General features: G+C 36.9%; 2 protein-coding genes across 5 annotated transcripts in view; one reads left to right on the top strand and one right to left on the bottom strand.

Annotated features, from left to right (window-relative positions):
• The window catches only part of SEC24D (SEC24 homolog D, COPII coat complex component), a 134,230-nt gene that overhangs the window by 64,185 nt on the left and 52,127 nt on the right, over positions 1 to 17,918 (bottom strand). For 2 of the 3 annotated variants that reach the window (XM_050895247.1, XM_050895248.1), the window contains exons 3-6: positions 14,754 to 14,879; positions 11,580 to 11,718; positions 9,271 to 9,455; positions 964 to 1,057 (exon numbers count right to left, since the gene is read on the bottom strand). The gene's annotated coding sequence lies outside the window, so the exon portion shown is untranslated. The remainder of the gene's footprint in view (positions 1 to 963; positions 1,058 to 9,270; positions 9,456 to 11,579; positions 11,719 to 14,753; positions 14,880 to 17,918) is intronic. The other variant, XM_050895249.1, reaches the window with a different exon arrangement.
• The window catches only part of SYNPO2 (synaptopodin 2), a 94,234-nt gene continuing 85,807 nt past the window's right edge, over positions 9,492 to 17,918 (top strand). The window contains exon 1 of one of the 2 annotated variants that reach the window (XM_050895245.1): positions 9,492 to 9,620. In XM_050895245.1, coding sequence (XP_050751202.1) covers positions 9,492 to 9,620 — 129 coding nt within the window. The remainder of the gene's footprint in view (positions 9,621 to 17,918) is intronic. The other variant, XM_050895246.1, reaches the window with a different exon arrangement.

The raw sequence follows: 17,918 nt of genomic DNA, 5'->3' as shown, positions 1-17,918 counted from the left end.
ACATCAGACTCACTGGGGCAGACACTGAACAAAATACTTCACTGTATTTGTAAAGTGAGTGTTAGAAACTGCTTTACAAATCTTACAGCTTATTTTGTAGTACAGAGGAAAGAGGGAAGAACAGGCTACTACAGGAGGATTCAAACTATCAAACTACAAATGGAGATTTTCAGACGTTCAAGCAGATTTCTCAAGGTTACACTGTGTAGTGGCTATTTTCCCCATTTTACAGGCCCAGACCAAAAAATTAAATGTGAATTTGCCAGTATAAAAATGGAACCAAGCTTCCCGAGACCCATACTGTATTATAACTCAAGTGTTCCTCTGCTTCTCCCGTTCTTGTTTTCAGAACTGATAAATTCAATCTTATGAGCCTTCCAAGTGACAAACAACACGTGCTTTAAACTGCAATGCAAAAATAGTTGATTTTTATGCTGGACTGCGGCCATGCATGTAATCAGTCACTGAGCGCTTTAAAAGCAACACGTCAAAGGGAGTTAATCACTTTTATGCTAGCTAACAGGAAACAAAATTTAAAAGATGAAGTTTGATGCAGATGAGTATCCATCAGACTAATGTTAAATCTTCAAGATCTCTTCAATCTTCAGTTCCACATTAAACCATCATTTCAAAATTTAGTAGACTATTTGGACCTAAATCATAGCTCAGCTATGATTAAAACATATTTTCTAATTGAATATGATATGGTTACTCTTGATTCATTTCACTGTAGTACATCGGAATAGAGTTTAGCATGGTATATTTGTTTAGCCCAATAAGTAGGCATGAAATGTTTGCACTGGGTTCTTTCAGTAGGAAGAGGGGAGATCATAAAAGCTGACTGTCTAAGATGAACAGATAGATAAAAGGTGTTGTGTTACTGAACCGCCACCTTTAAATGACAATTCAAAGAGCAGAGTGAAGCATTATGGCAGAGGTGAGGAACATAGAACACCTACTTACATGCATATTCCAGTCAAGACTCAAAAGCTTTTGCACAGAAGACAAATTGTGATTCCTGTAGGCTCTATTAAAAAGAATGTGATGCAACTTTTCCCTGCCAAAACCAGAAAGAAAATGCCACATAAATAGTTGTCTTTTTACTTTAGAATCTTTTATCAGAATTTTCCCAACTACTGAAGCCAAAAATGTAGTCATCCCATCTCCTGGGAATCAAAATGAAATGGAGATAGACACCTAAGAGTCTCCCCAAGTCCCAAGAGAAAATTAGTTCTTGCTTGCTAAAACACAGTGATAAGTGAAAACAGCAGTGGAATGACACCTGGAAACATGAATTCTAGCCCAAACCCTTACTTCAAGATTAACAAGAAACAGGTAGTTATTCCAGTGTCACAAACATTTTTCCACATTCACAAATCTTGCAGTCAATGTGTTTTACTTTTTCCTCACAACAAAATCTTGGGGAGCCTTTGTAGCTATTTTGTGTATGGATTCCTGGACACATTGTGAAATCCTTGTCTTTTCATATATCTTACTGGTCCCTTTCCCAAGACCCCTTGGGTGCTTTCAGACCACCTGTACTTCCAAATTGCCTGGCCCATACAAAGGAGCGGGAGAAAGAAAGGAAGCTCCTGTTGTAGTGTGCAGCTGGGATGTGGTGGGGCCATGTATGCACACCTGGAATCTCAAAAGCCTTCTCAAAAGACTTTGAGAGTCCAGGAAGAAAAAAAAGTCTACTTCTCTTCAGCCAGTAGTTCAGGAAGGTATTTCCTGAGTATCTGGTACTGGCTGTGGTAGGAACAGGTAGGACAAACACCAAAGAAACATCAGAGTTCTCTTCTCCAAACTCTTGGCTCCTTACTCAAGTTATCCATACATTTTTACTCACTGTATTTAATGGTGACAGGTCTTTGGCTACAGAGGGCCTGTGATATGTTGCCACCTAGGCATACGCTTAGAGAGCAGATCTTCATTAATCTACATCCTGACATGGTGAATTGTAGAGTTACAGGGGAACTCTCTCTGCATGAATTTCTATTTATCGTGTTATCAATCAGTAATGCTCAAGGATATCAACTTTGTTTCTGTGTTTTGGAGGAAAGTGGCTTCTTTCACCTGTTTTTTTTTTTTTTCCCACAATAGATCCTAAAACCATAATGATAAAGTCATTACAAGCATCTAGGATGACATCCACTAACACAAGTGCTGAGAAATACCCTCCTGGTAGTGGCATGGCAAACTTCACATTTTCAGCTGACTTACATTGTCTTCTTAGTGAACCATATATAAATGCTGGGAGTGTGATCTAACACACTTGCCAAATAACAATGCCTCTGTTATTAACTGCATATGCAATCAGCTCAGGACTCACAGAGAGATACTTTAACTTAGCAACGGTCACAATCATGCCTTTTTTTACTATGTCTACCATTAAGAGGAACAGAGTTCTTATTCCTCTGCATGGGCTACCTGCATTAATAAACTTTTGCTTGTGGCTAGAGTTACTATTACTCATCCTACTAAGAACACGACAGGGAACAAAGAGGTAGGGGCAAGATAAACAGGCAAAAGTTTGACTCTTCCTCAATGTCTAAAACTTTGTTCACTTTAGCTGAGCTGGCATGGAGGTGAGGCAATTTGTTTCCAGCAGAGAACAACAGCAAATTACATTCCCCCTTCAAGAGAAGCTTGGTTGAGCGTTGTCCTGCATTACCCCTTACACTTGGCAGATTTACAGTTTTCCAGAATGTGTCAGTGCAACCCTTTGTCTTTCCACTTAGAGAAAGAATTATCTCAGGTTCTAAAACATGACCAGATTTATTTTATGTTTCTGAGAAAGTGGTTTCTCACATCAGAGTCAGATTCAGTACATTTCTCTGCCTCTTCCGCTATGCTTCATTTGCCAGTCTTGAAGTTGGGGAAAAAAAACAAAGCAGGACTAGTTCTAAAACTCCAACCCATCACACAGTACCTAGCCTAATAATCCGCATTAGGGATTAAAATTTGAAGCCTTTACCCTTACTGCTGAGGAACTGCTCATGCCTTTTATGAGTGTGGGCAGAGCTTTCCCGTCTGGCCTTAGAGGTAGCTAATAATTATCTATGACTTGTATTTTTAACTTCTTTTCTTTTCACTAAAAACTTGACTGTTTTATAGTACCTTTACCACTCCATGTCTGTACTTTCAGTCAGCAAAGCCTCTTTAGCTGGCAGTGCACTGCAAAGTTCCTCATGCAATCAAAACGTCTGGATTCTATTCATTTCTCTTGTAGGACAAGAGAAATTTGATGGGAAAAAATGAAGAGCAATCAGCTTTAATGAATGTTAGCTGGAGCCATGCATTTGAACCTTCCATCAATATATTTCATTCACTTTGTCTGTCATTTTATACCTTTTTTGAAAATTAAATCCTTTTCATGTGGCTCTGTTCCTTGTTGCTTCTAAAGTCAGGAGAACAAAAATTAAGGGTAGGAATTAAGCAGAAATGTATTTTTCTACTTCTGTAAGGTTTGGGGAAAATGATGTTTAGCTTTGCCTTCAAAATTTTCTTTTACCTTATGCAACTACTGAGTTGTAGTACTACGAAACAGGGAATGTTATTAGGCAATGATTCGGGACAATAACATATGCTACGTTGCCTTACATTACCCAGCTTGCAGAAGCCACCTTAAAAAAAAAAAAATCTAATTCAAAGGGATATATTAGAACAGGCCATTTTCACTTCATTTGGAAGAGACTGTATGTTATATTTTCTTAAGTGGCATGGCTGTGATTTTATCTTTTGTTCCGTTAAACTAGCTATATATTTACAAGTGGGTTTTTTCCATGTAATTAATAAACAAACAAACAAAAAAGCACAGTCAATCTTTTTTCTTTTTTTTTAGCCAGATTCTCCCATCTGGCTAAAATCACATCCTACAATAAACTGGGTAGTTTATTAAATTGTTTACAGATGATACAGTTAGAATCTACTAGAAAGCTGTTAAAATAGGCATTTTTAGGGAACTAGCTTATGTTGATTTTATGTGAAAAAAATCAGATAGGAAAAGAAACTCAAATGCATAAAAAGGAGGAAATCAGAACATCTGGGCATTTACAGCAGTAAAATGCTGCCCATAAATTAGAGATCATGATACCCCCTTTCCCTCTCTCTCTTCCTCATTACTAAGGAATGGGTGCAAAGGTTTGCATTTTTAAAGAATCCACAGACCTAGGATACTATTGTAGGAACCTGTAGGTGAACGATAGCTTTTCTTTTATTGCTGAACGAAAGACGAACATACGTCTTATTTCTTCTCACATTTGTAGAATGTCTTCTGAACTCAGCTACAGAACTACTTGATTTAAATTAGATTTTAGATAAATCCACTTATAGTAAAACTGTTCAGAATCATAAATGATTATTACAATAAGAAAAGAAAACATATGGACAAGTGACAGTAGATGAGGCAAATAAAATTAAGAAGTAGTCACCAAGACCACACAAAGCTTTAAAGGAATTCAAGGCTGAAATAGCTGACTCTTACTTAAAACTGTTACCTGAGATTAGAGAGTGCCATTTTTTTAAAAAAGTGTTCCAAGAGAGATTCAGAAAACAACAAGCCTGTCAGCCCAATAGCTATACAAAACAAATAGGTGGAAACTATAATATGGAACAGTGGACATCTGGATAAATATGACTTATCTGGGAAGAGTTAAAAAGGTTTTCATAAAAGGAAGTCCTGCCTCACAAACATAAGGCAGTCCTTTGAGGGGATCAAAAAACATGTGGATAAGGGTGATCTGATTGATCTTAGATTTACAAAAGGCTTTCAACAAATTCCTTCACCAAAGGCTTTTAAGAAAACTAAGCAGCCATACCATAACATGGCTTAGAAGTATAAGGTGATACACATTGGGGAAAAAACCATTAATTCACGTATAAAACAAAGAGCTTTGCACTGACTATCATCAGACAGGATTTTAAGATTTTAAAAGAGTTCCATGAAAACATCAACTCAGCAGTGTCTGAAAAAGCAAATCAAGTGTGAGCAATGTTGGGGTTAGCAACTAGAGAACAAAATAGATGATATCTGTTACTGTATAAATGTTACTGTATAAATCCCAACTTTGTCTGCAGTCTGAAGACTGTGTGGCGTTCCAGGCCCCCATCTCAAAAAGAATATAGAACTATAGAGGATGTAGAGAAAGGCAATGAGGATAAGGAAGGTATGAGACAGCTTCTGTGTAAAGAATGACTAATTATTCTATTCCTATTCCCTTGAAAAAAGATGACTGAGATGGGTATGTAAGAGGCCTATAAAATAAGTGCCTGGAAAGTGTGGCTGGGGATTGCTTAGTCACAGTTTCCTCCGATCCAAGAAGCAGGGGACATCAAATGAATCTGTAGGATCCAGATTCAAAGAAGAAAAGGTGATTCTTTATGTCACAACGTAGTTAGGGATGACTTCCTATGATAAGCTATAGATACTAAAAGTTATGTGGGCTCAAGAGGAAACCACATGGAAAAGTTGCATGGAAGAGAAATTCATAACTAAGTACAGAGGAACTGCACCCAGCTGAGGAAGTTTTTGAGTGGAAGTCACTGGAGGCTGCCTGAGGAAAGTAGCGTGCATTTTCCATGTTCTTATTCTTTTTCCTAAGCAACCTTTTTCCACCCACTATCAAAGACAACATTTTAGGGTAGATGGCCTCGCTTTCATCTAAGTATGGCTATTCTTAGTTTATCACAGCTCATCAAGGCTAATGTGCTAGATTTTTTGACTGGCAGTTCTTGAAAGCAGATGAGCAGGTGGGGCTTTGACCTGGAAATTTTTTCATACAGATCTCATCATAGAAGATCAGATTCAAGCCAAAGCTTTACCTGCATTTGGGCACAGATAGATGTTGGGTGAGTTCCAGCATTTGTCATTTGCCGAGTTTATAAAAGTATTTTTTGTGACATAAAATTTTTATTAGTTGTTGCCTAGAATTAGATCTTTAGGTTTTAGTGAAATGATGGAGATGGTGGCTGTGGTTAAGTGACTGTGGTTGCCATTAGCTTTAAAATTTTCAGTGGATTTCAAAAATTATCCCAGAATTTATGCAATTTATTTATGCTATAGAGACCACAGAGACCAAAATGTCATAAACCCCATGAATGACTCCACTTTTATCATGATGTCCAGTTTCTGACCAGCATTTAGAAATCCCAAAGGATGCAGAGAATGTACAACAAGATAAGACTAGTATTAAAAAGCAAGATATGCTGTGGCATAAGCATTTAAGAAAGTCATATAAGGCAAATGGGAGTTGTTAATGCCTATGGAGTATTATTTGTTAGATTAGAACATAGGTAGCTTTGGGTGTCTCCATCATGGGAATAGTTTAGTTACAGACTTCGAATGTTTTTCTTACTGTGGAGCAAGCAGCAAATTCTCTCTCAGAAGAAAAAAAGCAGCAATTTGTTTGGAATTGTTGTTATAAACCCCCCTCAACATACTGACTAGAAAAAAGTTATTTTTCCTATCTGTGTTCTCCTGTCAGGACAACAATTCTTGCCAGTTCAAGCAAAGAGTCCTATATCAGTTTAAATGTAGCAGGTTTAAATGTCCCCAAAGCATTGTCATTATACTGGGTTACTCTTAGTTTAAAGATTTGGGGGTTTTTTTGATTTTTTTTTTTAACTATTACATTCTTTTCACAACTTGTTCTGGAGTCATTAGTACTACACAATATATATACAAACTCAGCAGGAAAAAAAAAGAATTTTTCTTTGGAGAGCAGAGATCTTACAGCGCCAATGATGTTATCTATTGTTGCCATTACTTCCACAAGATGATTTAACTTCTAGAGCGCCGTGTAGATTTCACAGATGAGAAGCCAATAGAACATTAAACAAACACTAAAGTATTCAACTTTAAGGATCCAAAAAACTAGCTCACAACGTTGTAGACAACTGTTAATTTTGCTTTTAAGAGAAATTTCTCTAATGTTTTGCCTGAAGGACATCAAATAGATGGTGGGGGATTAAATTCAAGGAACACCAACTACTGATACTTCAGCAGCTATACGGAGATACTTCATCTATGTCATACAACAAAATCAAACAGATCCTGGTGTTCTGACTGGTTATTTTTTCAGCTGAGCAATGACTAATCAAGATTCTTCTGTTTCATCATTTTACACAGTTCTGTTATATGGTCAAAGGAGACAGAAGTGTCTATATCTAGTACAAATTCCCATCACATACATGACCATCCAAATGCAGGGGTGTTTCTCCTTAATTTGTTTTCTACAATAAGTATATGAAGAAGATCAGAAACAGAGAACAGATCTGATTATTCCTTTTTACCAAAATGATAAAAGAGAGCCTAATACAAGCTCAAAACACCCTAACAGTAATTAAACATATAAACTTCATCATAAATTTATAACATTTGAAGGGCTGATAATTATGTGATTCATTTTCCTAAAAAAATTGTTCATTTTTGTATTTACCACAGTGTCATAGGGCATTTTTTGCAGCCATATACTTAAGAACTTTATTGTCATAAAAGTATCTATAAAATGTGCATCATTAGGCAAAAGGGAGAGAATTTTGTCTAAAGCAAGATTCTGCCTAGGGAAAGACTAAAAAACTGTCTGCTATAGCAACAAATCAACATTGCACAAGATAAGAAGGAGTTAGCCACCTTGAACTGAGTTATTTTAAATGAGGTGTCTTCACTCAGAGGTTGTCTAGCAAAGTTCCTTTAAAGACCATTCCCTTTCTGAGTACGGCTTCTCTGATAGCGTTTTTCTTAAGTATTGAATTATAGCAAGTTGTGCTTGTTTTGCCTCTCCAGAGCCTTTGACTTGTAGTCAATAAAGAAAGCACTCGTCCTCCCATTAAATCCTGATATTTAGAGAGTGACATTTTCCTGTTTGATTAGGGAGCTTGTCTCCACCCAGTCTTTGGGTTATCTTAGTGTCTTCAGAGGCCTGATGAAGGGCTCAAGCGCCTAAAAACCTGTCTACTTTTTCCAGCCATAATATTTCAGTTTAACAGAAGATCCTGTCTCTACCTTGATACTTTGCCTAATGGTCTTTAAAGAACATTGCTGTAGTGTAAGGAAGCATCACTCCAGGGACACTTAATTGACAGACACACAGGCTTAGGTTTAAAGCCTCAACGGTTACCAGCCACTTAGATGCAAAGTCATGTAACTTAAATGCCGAGTGTTTCCTGTTGCCCTGACATCTCTGAACACCTAGAAGCAGCCAACCGAAAACACTTTGTACAGGGACCTCGGTGGAATTTAGGCTGCGGGAGTCTGACATCAACCCCCAGCAACCTGGGTCTCAAAGCAAGAGGGGTTTGTTTAAGAAACTAGTCTAGCCGTTAAAGATGTTTCTGCCCACCTGCTGAACATTCTCCTTTACCAGCTTAGTTCAAAATGCAATGTGATTTAAGCCAAGCGAACTGACTTTCAGCTGAGGTGAGTAGGAGCGCTTACGCTGTCAGTTGTTAACACTGAGCTAGGAGAATATTCATTCCTTCCTGAAGAACAGTCACCTCTTAAACCACTCCAACTAGACCTGGAGGAGCTCAGCTGTTTACAGTCTGCATTACCCCAAGTCAGCAATAGGGAACAGAACTGAACCCAGGTCTTGTAAGGCACCGGCAAATTAACTTCCCACCAAATCTTTTTTTTTTTTTCATGCTTATAGTAAGGTTCTCCTTTAATGACACAATGCAAATCATCCATTGATAGCATCAGTAGAGAGATCTGATACTTCATTCCACTAATCCTCTCCCCTCTCTGGTAGGAAAGGCAACAGGCTGCATAAGAACAGGTATTATTAGGGTCCAATAGTAATTCAGGTCATTGCTAAATAGCAGTGCATGTTAAACTATACTGAGGTTAGAGAGAACCAGCAAAAGAAGCAATTCCAAGGCAGGGAAATTATAAAGCTTTTCTTCTTTTTTTTTTTTTTTTTTTTTTTTGCATACCTGCAGTGCTGCAGAAAGTGCATGTGGGGTAGAGATGAAAATCACAAACCTAGTTCAATCTAAGTGTATCAGTTATTCAGAGGATGTACATGATGTTTCACTCAAGATTCTGCTTTCTTCTTTGTTTGGAGTATGAATGCAAGAAACGGGTAAATTAGAGTTTAAAATGTCTGGCACCATTTACTAAAGTAAACTTACATACTAAATTGTCACTGGGAAATGTACACTTCTTTTTGCTGTTGTTTTGATTTAACTGTCACGAAAGTCATGTTTAAATACAGCCTCTTCTGCCTCATGACCGAGTCTCTTTGTGTGCATTTCCTCAACGTTACTTACTTTACTTTGAAGGTGGGCTGAGCGTAGAAATCTGACGAAAGAGTGGGCTGTGCCCTTGATCCGAGGGAGCTCTTACATTCTTCTGAATGACTATATTTGCTAGTGCAGTACACAGCAGCAGCAACAGTGTGGTGCTCTGGGTCTCCAGCTCTGCCTGGCAGACAAATCTCCAGCTCGCTGAACATCTGCAAGACAAATTTTTCAAGTTCTTCTGTAAATGAATGCTGCCTAACTGCACCAGGAAAATGGGCACAGGGGATTATCTCTGCATTGCTATGAGTGGAGGGGCACCTTGGGGCTTTAGATTGCAAGGTGGCAAGGAGCAAAAGCAGCCTTTGCAAATCGCTAAGGTAGGATCATGAGAGAAAGATATTATCGGTGTTTTGTGAACACGAGTGAAGAGAATAGTTTGTTTAAATATATACTGCTTCCAGTGAAATGGTTGGTGTGGATCTTATTGTGATGCTTGTTTGAATTTGCTAACATGTTTTGCAGAGATTCTACAGGTGCTGATTATGTGTGTTTCAGTAAAAAGGAATGTTTACTTTTTGGTAGCTTGCAAGTATTGCAAACATATTCTTAAACATTAAAGGTTTAAAATTGTGAAATGATATATGCCTTTCAGCTCCTGTTTGATTTGCTCTGTGTTTTTGAATGCACTCAGCATATCGCAAAACTGAATCTTGTATTAGGAAATGCTGCTTCAGTCATCTGTTTATGATACTTTTTCTACTCTTGGCATAGAATAAATACAGCTTTATCATGAGAAAATGTTCTTGCTATTTTGGGAATCCTGGAAAGCGTTACACTGAGTTATCTCTGGTTTTGGAAAGTTATCCGGTCTTACTGAACACTTTATAAATTATCTTCATGTATAAAATGAGAGCAAAACAGACAGTAGAAATTCAGAAAAAATAAAAAATAAGAACTGGTAACACCAAGTTGCAAAAATAATAGTTAAAAGGTAGTTTTGTTAACAATCAATGCTCACTCTATTGCCACAGCTTCTCCACTGGTGCAACAACGAAGATTTGTCACGGTTATTAAGGCTTATGTAACTGTATGGAGCTGCATTCTGTTCTCCTAGACAAGAGGGACAAATTTTGTCCAGGGCTGTGAGGTCAGCAAAATATCACTGGCTGAAATGATACGGGGACTGATCATCATACAATGAATTCTGCCTTGTTAAATTGAGGGAGAGAGATTAAAATGTATCTTACCACCTTTTAGTATCTTGGTAATCCAGCACATTGAGTGTTAAGTTTTTTGTACTTTGATATAGTATTTTAGATCAGTAGTTTAGCTATTTAAGCTCTAACTTTCTTAAGCTGTCAATATATTTATTCATTATTTAAATTTAATTTACTGGATCAGTTAACTTTTTCACAAGTAGCAGAAACAGTAAGTCTACCTCATTTTATAAAAGGTCCTTTTAGTTCCTGTCAAGAAAAGAACATCTTTCACTATTATTTTCAATGATTTCCAGCCATAATATTAATCATATTCAGTAACAGAGCTATGAGTTATTGAATGTATGTATCATTTTTCTCATTACTGTTAAGTTTTTTGTTTGTTTTTATATTTTGCAAAACTTGAACATGTTTAATTTTTTTTCCTACCGATTGGCAACTCTTGCTTTGCAAGTAAAGCCACTGATAATAGATGACAGTGGAATCCTGCCATCTAGTGAAAATTTATAGCTAGAACTTAAAAAATTGTAAGTAACGGTAAAAGGCAAGTGGCCTTGATTACATAAAACCAAAAGTAAAAAGCACAGTAGTTTGAATACAAGATTCTGATCAAGCTTTAGTCTTCCTGATAAAAATGGGCTATACAGGTTTGTTTTTTTTTCCATAGTCACATCCTAGACTGTGGCACTTAAGTCTGGGTTCTGTTTTACCACTAAAATCTGGGACTTGAGAACTAGATAGATGGTAACAGTTGTGCCTTACTTCTAATGGGAAAATCCACCAGTAAAATATATCTAAATTTAGAAAAATAATAATATGTGTTTTTAGGGAAAAAAAAAAAAAAAAATCAAAGAAGCATGAGTTTGTTTTCTTGCAAATGAACCCAATCAAAAGGCCACGTAATACAATACTTCAGAACACCCTTTGTAAGAGTACATGCGTATCAGCATATAGAAGTGTTAGAAGCATGGTGGATTGGGTGCTTTATGAGTTCCAGATCATTCATTTCTCCACGCTTAAGAGTTGGTCAGGATCAGTGAGATTTGAAAATTGACACTAGTATCTAGCTGAAAACCTGAAATTTAGAGTTGATAGGCCACAGCTTTCTTTGGGACTCACTCTGTTGGCAGGCTTCGCCGTCCTCCCCAGGGAGCCTGGGTTCTCTCAGAGGCGCGCAGATGTGGGTCTCCAGGTCAGGCACCACCGTCAGGTTAAGGCACGGCAAGGTGGGGGGTCTGCAGCTACACTCTGTGTGACCCTTTTTGGGGAGAGACAATGTTTTCAGCTTTTATTCTGTTATCCGTGAAAACTGAATCTAATAACTCATGAAAGAATAAAGAATTACCCAACTAGTGCCTAGTAGTTTTCCTACTGGCTCCAAAATCCAAAGGTTGTGTTTCTTAAACACAATAAAAAATTGTTTGGGTTTTGTTTTTTTTTTTCCCCCAGTTCAAATTTCAGCTTCTCCACTGGTGCATACTAATGTAGCTCCATGGAACCAGTGGGTCATTGCCAATTTACACTAACCAAGATTTTGTCAGAAGTGTGTATTTCTGGTTTTGGTGTCTCAGCTCGCAGGAGCTAGGAAAGCTGCAGAGGGGTTGCTCGCCTGGTTGCCGACACAACCTGAGCACAGTATACCCTTGGACTGCTGCAGAGGGAAGCGCACTCAGGCCCTGGTCATGAGCAGAGCAGTGGTTGTGATACAGATCTAAAGGGGAGAAGGATGTGAAATGGAGGGAAATGAGATAATCCATGAAAATATGGCAGGATACAAAAATCCCTAATTCACATTTAACAACCCTTTTGATAAAGGAAACATATTGTTTTTAAAGCTAATGAAATAACTCACTGCAGTTCACTGCCAGAATCAACTTTTACCAGTTTGTTTTACACCTTTTAAAATATTGTTTTATTAAATTTATAAAAAATATGTAAACCTTCCCCCCATTGTTTGTTGCCTAGCTCTTAAAGCATATATGCAAGTAGCATTCCCGCTAAAATCAATGAGAGTTTTGCCTGTAGCATAAAGTATCGTCTTCCATTATCATGCAGTGTTAACAGAGAGATAGAGACAAACCTTTTGCCTTCCAAAGAAATATCTCGGTATTTTTTCTCACCAGCACATAAAATAGGAAATTTTCATCAGCAAATAATTTTACAACCATTAAATTAGATTCAAGACATGTCAGTAATTTGTTAGATGTGAAATTGCAACAAATGGATTTTTTTTAAAGTATCACAAAGTATCATTTTGTTTGTCCGTTTTTACTCTTATTCAAAACATAAATTTTGAAAATATTTGACTCATTTTCTGTAGAGGCATACAAACTGTTTAACACCCCTCCTCCTCCCAACCCTGGCTCCATACATCAACTTACGTTGTTATGTCCACTGATGTCGTAAATACTTCATAAAAATTTATTTTTAGTTAAAAATAATTTGCATATTCTATATACTGTCCACATATACCATAATGGCTTTTAAAAAAATCTATTTTAAATACTGTGTCAAAAGACATATTGTGCTAAGAAGGATATCTAATAAATGAATGTTATTAAAAAAAAGATGACCGGGAGTATAAAGCTAAGGAAAACAGTGGTTGTATCAGTTGTGCTGTGTATGCACCAAGACACTAAACCATGTCAGTATTGCACTGTAGGATAGCTTTCCCAAAGCAGGAGGCGGCTGGGAAATCCCAGTACAACCGTGACCCTAGATGGCTAAGAATTCAAGATATATAAGAGCAAAGTGACACGTGATGTCCTTTCTGTTTCCACCGTGAGATATATGAAAGAACGCTTTTTTAATTAATATTATGGATTTTTTTTCTTGTAAATTTCTTTGCAGTTTTTAATTTAAAATATATAAAAACTCTATGTACAAAATAATGGATGATTTTCTGGACTAACATTTGAAAGAAAGTCCTGTGAGTTTTTCTACTAATACTTAACAATACCATCTATGTTACATATAATGAAGCTATATCCTTTAAGAAGCATCTCTTTTGCAACAGGTAATTTAATGGAGTTGTTCTATAGGTGATTTAGATTTATAATTGAACCATGATGTAACTCCATTAAATTACCTTGTTGCAACAGAGGTACATTATTCTCAGAACACTTGTTACCTACACCAAACAGCAATTTGATGAATTCATTGTTTGTATCTGTCAACGTCTTCCTAATTTAAATTTGGGAACTTAAGCGAATAGTTCTAGTATTCAAGTTTGGTAAGTTCCATGACTCAGACCTCTAGCACTTCAAAGGAAATTCAGTCGTCTTTTTCCTATCAGTATCCTAAAAGTAAAAATGAACAGATGCTTAAAAATCCATATGATCAATTGTGTTGTAGGTTTTCACGCTTGAGACATTGGGGAAACTAATGTTATTGAGACAAGGTGCCTCACTTGTTATTGAATTCAGATCATGTCAGTTCCAGAAGTACTCTGGTCTATATGTAATATATACAGAGATATTTCTACATACATACACCTCAGCAAGAAAGATATCTTCAAAGGGGATCATGTTGTCCTGTTTTATATCTATGAGAGCATTCATCCTGATCTCTCCCTGATTCAGCAGCAGCAGAACAATATGTAGTTGCATATGGAGAAACACACAGCATTTTTTTTTTAAAGTGCTGACAGATTTTATGTATTTTTTCAGCAACTTTTTTCAACTGAATTTTTAGAAAAATAAAATAGTAACGTTTCCCTTCACTTTCTACCATGCCAGTTTGCCATTGCATAACTACAATTATAAATGCCTATCCTCTAAAATGTCAAGTTATTTGAAAGAACTTAATGGATATTTTGAAACTCTTACCAATGTGATTTTGCACCCTGAAAATTTTTGCTCTACTACAGACATTTTCTTATGTCCAAACATGCCAAATATCATGCAATTTTCCATTGTCTTGTAAGTGTTAATTATAGTCCTAATTAATCCCATTAAATACTTCAATAATTCAGGGTTCAAATCTAACAGCCTCAACTAGACCTCATGCAAAACTTACACAGTTTGTGACTGTTTTGCCAGTTTCTGAAATAGACTTCTGCTGCTGCTCCACAAATAGTAGTTTTACCTTTCGCTCAGTAATGACATGTGACAACTGGCTGCCTGGTCATTTTAGACTTGTGCACTTGTCCATCAAAACGCTCAGATTTCAATTCAAGTCTCAGTTTCATTATTTTGGATTCATTGAAACCTGAAACTGAAAGTGAAACTCAAAGACTTGGGAACAACCTGAACCAACAGTGTGAAAAGTTGATGTCTGAATATGGTTACTTACTGCTGGATGTATACGGAGCTGGGCTGTGTTGGGGTAGTTTGACTTTCTCCCTGCATTTATCCGAAATACTCGACACATGCAGAACAACCCCAAGTGGCTTTCATCAAGTTGACCTTTACGTTTAGTCTAGTAGAAAAAAAAAAAGGATAAGACATGTTAGCACAGTTATGCTTTTGATCCTGAGGTAAGGCAAAGCATGTCACTGACACATATATGAGAGGTATGTTAGCACACAGTTGGTCCATCCACAAAGTACATCAAAGCTGCTGGGTTTAAGGAAACTTTTTCAAGTTCCTGTCATTCTCTTACATTGTCACCATTGGCAAATGCTCACACTTCCAGGCAGAAAAACTAGGTTAGTAAAAGCTGAGATTCTGGTCAGTACATTCTAGTTGAGACATGATAAATATAACTGTGTTATACCTGTGCTCCTAGCTCATTTCAGGGCTAAGTCACACAGGTTAGTATAAACCATCAGCTGATGAAGCAGTAGTTTTCTGCTTCCCTGCTTGCCTCTGCACTGATGGCCTAGGAGCGCCATCCGCCTAGTAAGATGAAGGTAAAAGAGTGTTCTGTGTTTCAGATCATCTCCAGATGACATTAAAAGTTATCTTGGAGTTGGAGTTGGTGCTTTGGCGCCGTCTGCTTCTGAAAATATACTTGTTAATGCATAGCCAAGTAGGCTCTTACTATACGCTACTGTGTTTGAAATGAAGATGCTCAGCATGCTGTGTAAAGGCTCAGTACTCAGCTAACATGACCCTCCTGATATTTCCTTATTTGTATCAATTGACATTTTAAACAGAATTTGAATACAACTTTATGCATTAGCAGTAGACAGAGCAAGCCATGTTTAAAACAAGCTAGTTGGACTTTGGCAGCAAAGGAGGGGAGTTTAGAGTTAACCTACATGATTTTAAACACAACTTGCCTTACTTGGACTGTATTTAAGACTGTTTGTTTAAATTTGCTAGCTAATACATTTCCAAACATAGTTTGTTTTTGCAGCCTGGACAAACTCTTACTCTCAAATTCACTCTTCAGACCATCTGACAGAGCCAGTATTTGCTGATATTCAGAAAAGCCTGTAAGGCATATTTACATATTTTTTCAGATAAGGAGTTATGTGGAAAATTGTGGTTTTATCTATCTTTTCTGGAGAGGATTTTGACTCTGTTATGAGCCTTGACCCAATTTAATAACCAATACATTTTTGCACATGTTTAGATGATATAGTGTAGCTTCTATTTAAGTAAATGACAAAACTTCCATTGACAAACTGGGAAGAAGCTGGGCTTTATAGAGGTTAGGTTAATTTATTTTGCAAAACAAACAAATTAAAGTTCCCAAAATCTAGCTAAAATAGACTACTGCTAAATAACTCTGTTCCTGAAAATCTGCCATTGCTAGTTAGAAAAATAATGAGGAAAAAAAATTCATACACCTTTACCAGCAAATGTTTATATGTATGTCCAAAGGTTCGGGGTCTGCATTTTCTAGTTTCAAACTTTTGCATTCCAGCTATTGTGCCAGTGGACATGTTTAGTACTAAAGTCCCATCTAGTTGTTTAAAAACTGCAGGCTGAACTAACACATGATTGTATACCCTGTTTTGGATACACAGAACTACATACCAAGCTGGTTTTGGCATGCTTTCCACGGTATTTAAGCAAATAGAAGCGTGCTTTGGATACATGGTAGTATTCATTTGTGCTTGTTTCCCATAGATACTTTTCCAGCTCTCATGCTAGGAGAGTTTTCAATGGAATAGAATGAACAACATAATTCACACTGATTTAAACTAAACAAACTAAAAAAACCAAAGAGTGTATTCCTACTAAATTAGATTAGCTGCTTTGTATAGAGCTTTGCTTCATTTTTTAGTTTCTTTGCTGGAAACATTTAAAATACACTGCATGACATTATTATATTTCATTGTTCTGTATTTTCTGCCATTGCATTCTTATTATGAATGTGAATGTAACAGTAAGAGCTTTGGCCAAGTTCACATTAAAATATCACAATGGGAAATGTTGTTTACAAAGACCTTTAGGATTGTGTCAGATTGTTTGAGAGGATACAGCTAGCAATTTATGCATATCATGGAAGGGCTTTCTTCCAAAGACAGAACTCACTGTTCTTCATATTTACAGCAGAAATATTTAGAGCAGAAATTACTTTAAGGGACCATATTTCATGGGTTAAATGCTTAGCACTCTATAAAATGAGATTGATTTTCAGAGATAGCTCCAACTTTAAGAGGAACAATTCTGTGCATGGAATTAACTGTGGACAAAAATGATAACATTTAGATTGCAACCAGTACTTACAAGCACTGTTCGTTGGCTGGAACGAAACTGGCAGTAAAAAAACCCCCTGGATATCAGCTTGAAGGTTTTAAATTTCAGATCTAATGTACACAAGATACACAGTGGATTTCTTTTTCCTTTTCTGTAATTTTTCCCATCTGTCCCATTTCATTAGAATCTGTAGTCCATAGTCAGTGTGGATGTTAGGATGAGACTAATGCACATTTAGACTGAAACACTTCAGCGTGCACCAAAATCAAAGTGCTATTTTTTGGTTACCTGCCAATACAACATGGTGTTGAGCATGAAAGCCAAAAATCTTCAAAACACCTCAGCACCTTGCTCTCAATGGGGTGCTAAGAACAGTGAAGAAATGGCTGCTTTATTTGTTGCTTATGTGGAAGGTAAATTATAACAAAAACCTAGCTTTAAGCTTGCCGGAGCCAATGGGCTTGTACCCTGAGCTCTCTATCATGTGCTGCAGTCCTGGGCACAGTACAGAATCTTCTTTTCTGGTTTAGCAGGGAAACACTGTCTACAAGGCTTCTTTCTACTTCCATAGAAATGTATTTTGAATCCTTTAAGTTTCCTTCTTTGTTTGATATCTCCTTCCTACATCTGGGATGGGGCATCAAATGCACGGGTAACCTTTTGCTTCAAAAGAGTTATGTCATCCTGGACTGCGTAGCTGTAGAATCATTATTTTATAAACTTGCCTTTTTCTAAGTATATTTTAGAAATATGGTCCCATTTAGGAAGCTGGATGCTTTGTTTTTTGTAAGCATGTTTTATATTACAATTCATTAGCAGATGAACTGGTGATGGGTCAAAACTGTGAAGAAAGTAGATAAGCTAC

The sequence above is a fragment of the Gymnogyps californianus genome, chromosome 4 (assembly GCF_018139145.2).
Source record: "Gymnogyps californianus isolate 813 chromosome 4, ASM1813914v2, whole genome shotgun sequence".
Classification (NCBI taxonomy): Eukaryota; Metazoa; Chordata; class Aves; order Accipitriformes; family Cathartidae; genus Gymnogyps; species Gymnogyps californianus.
This window is presented reverse-complemented; position numbering and strand designations above follow the sequence as displayed.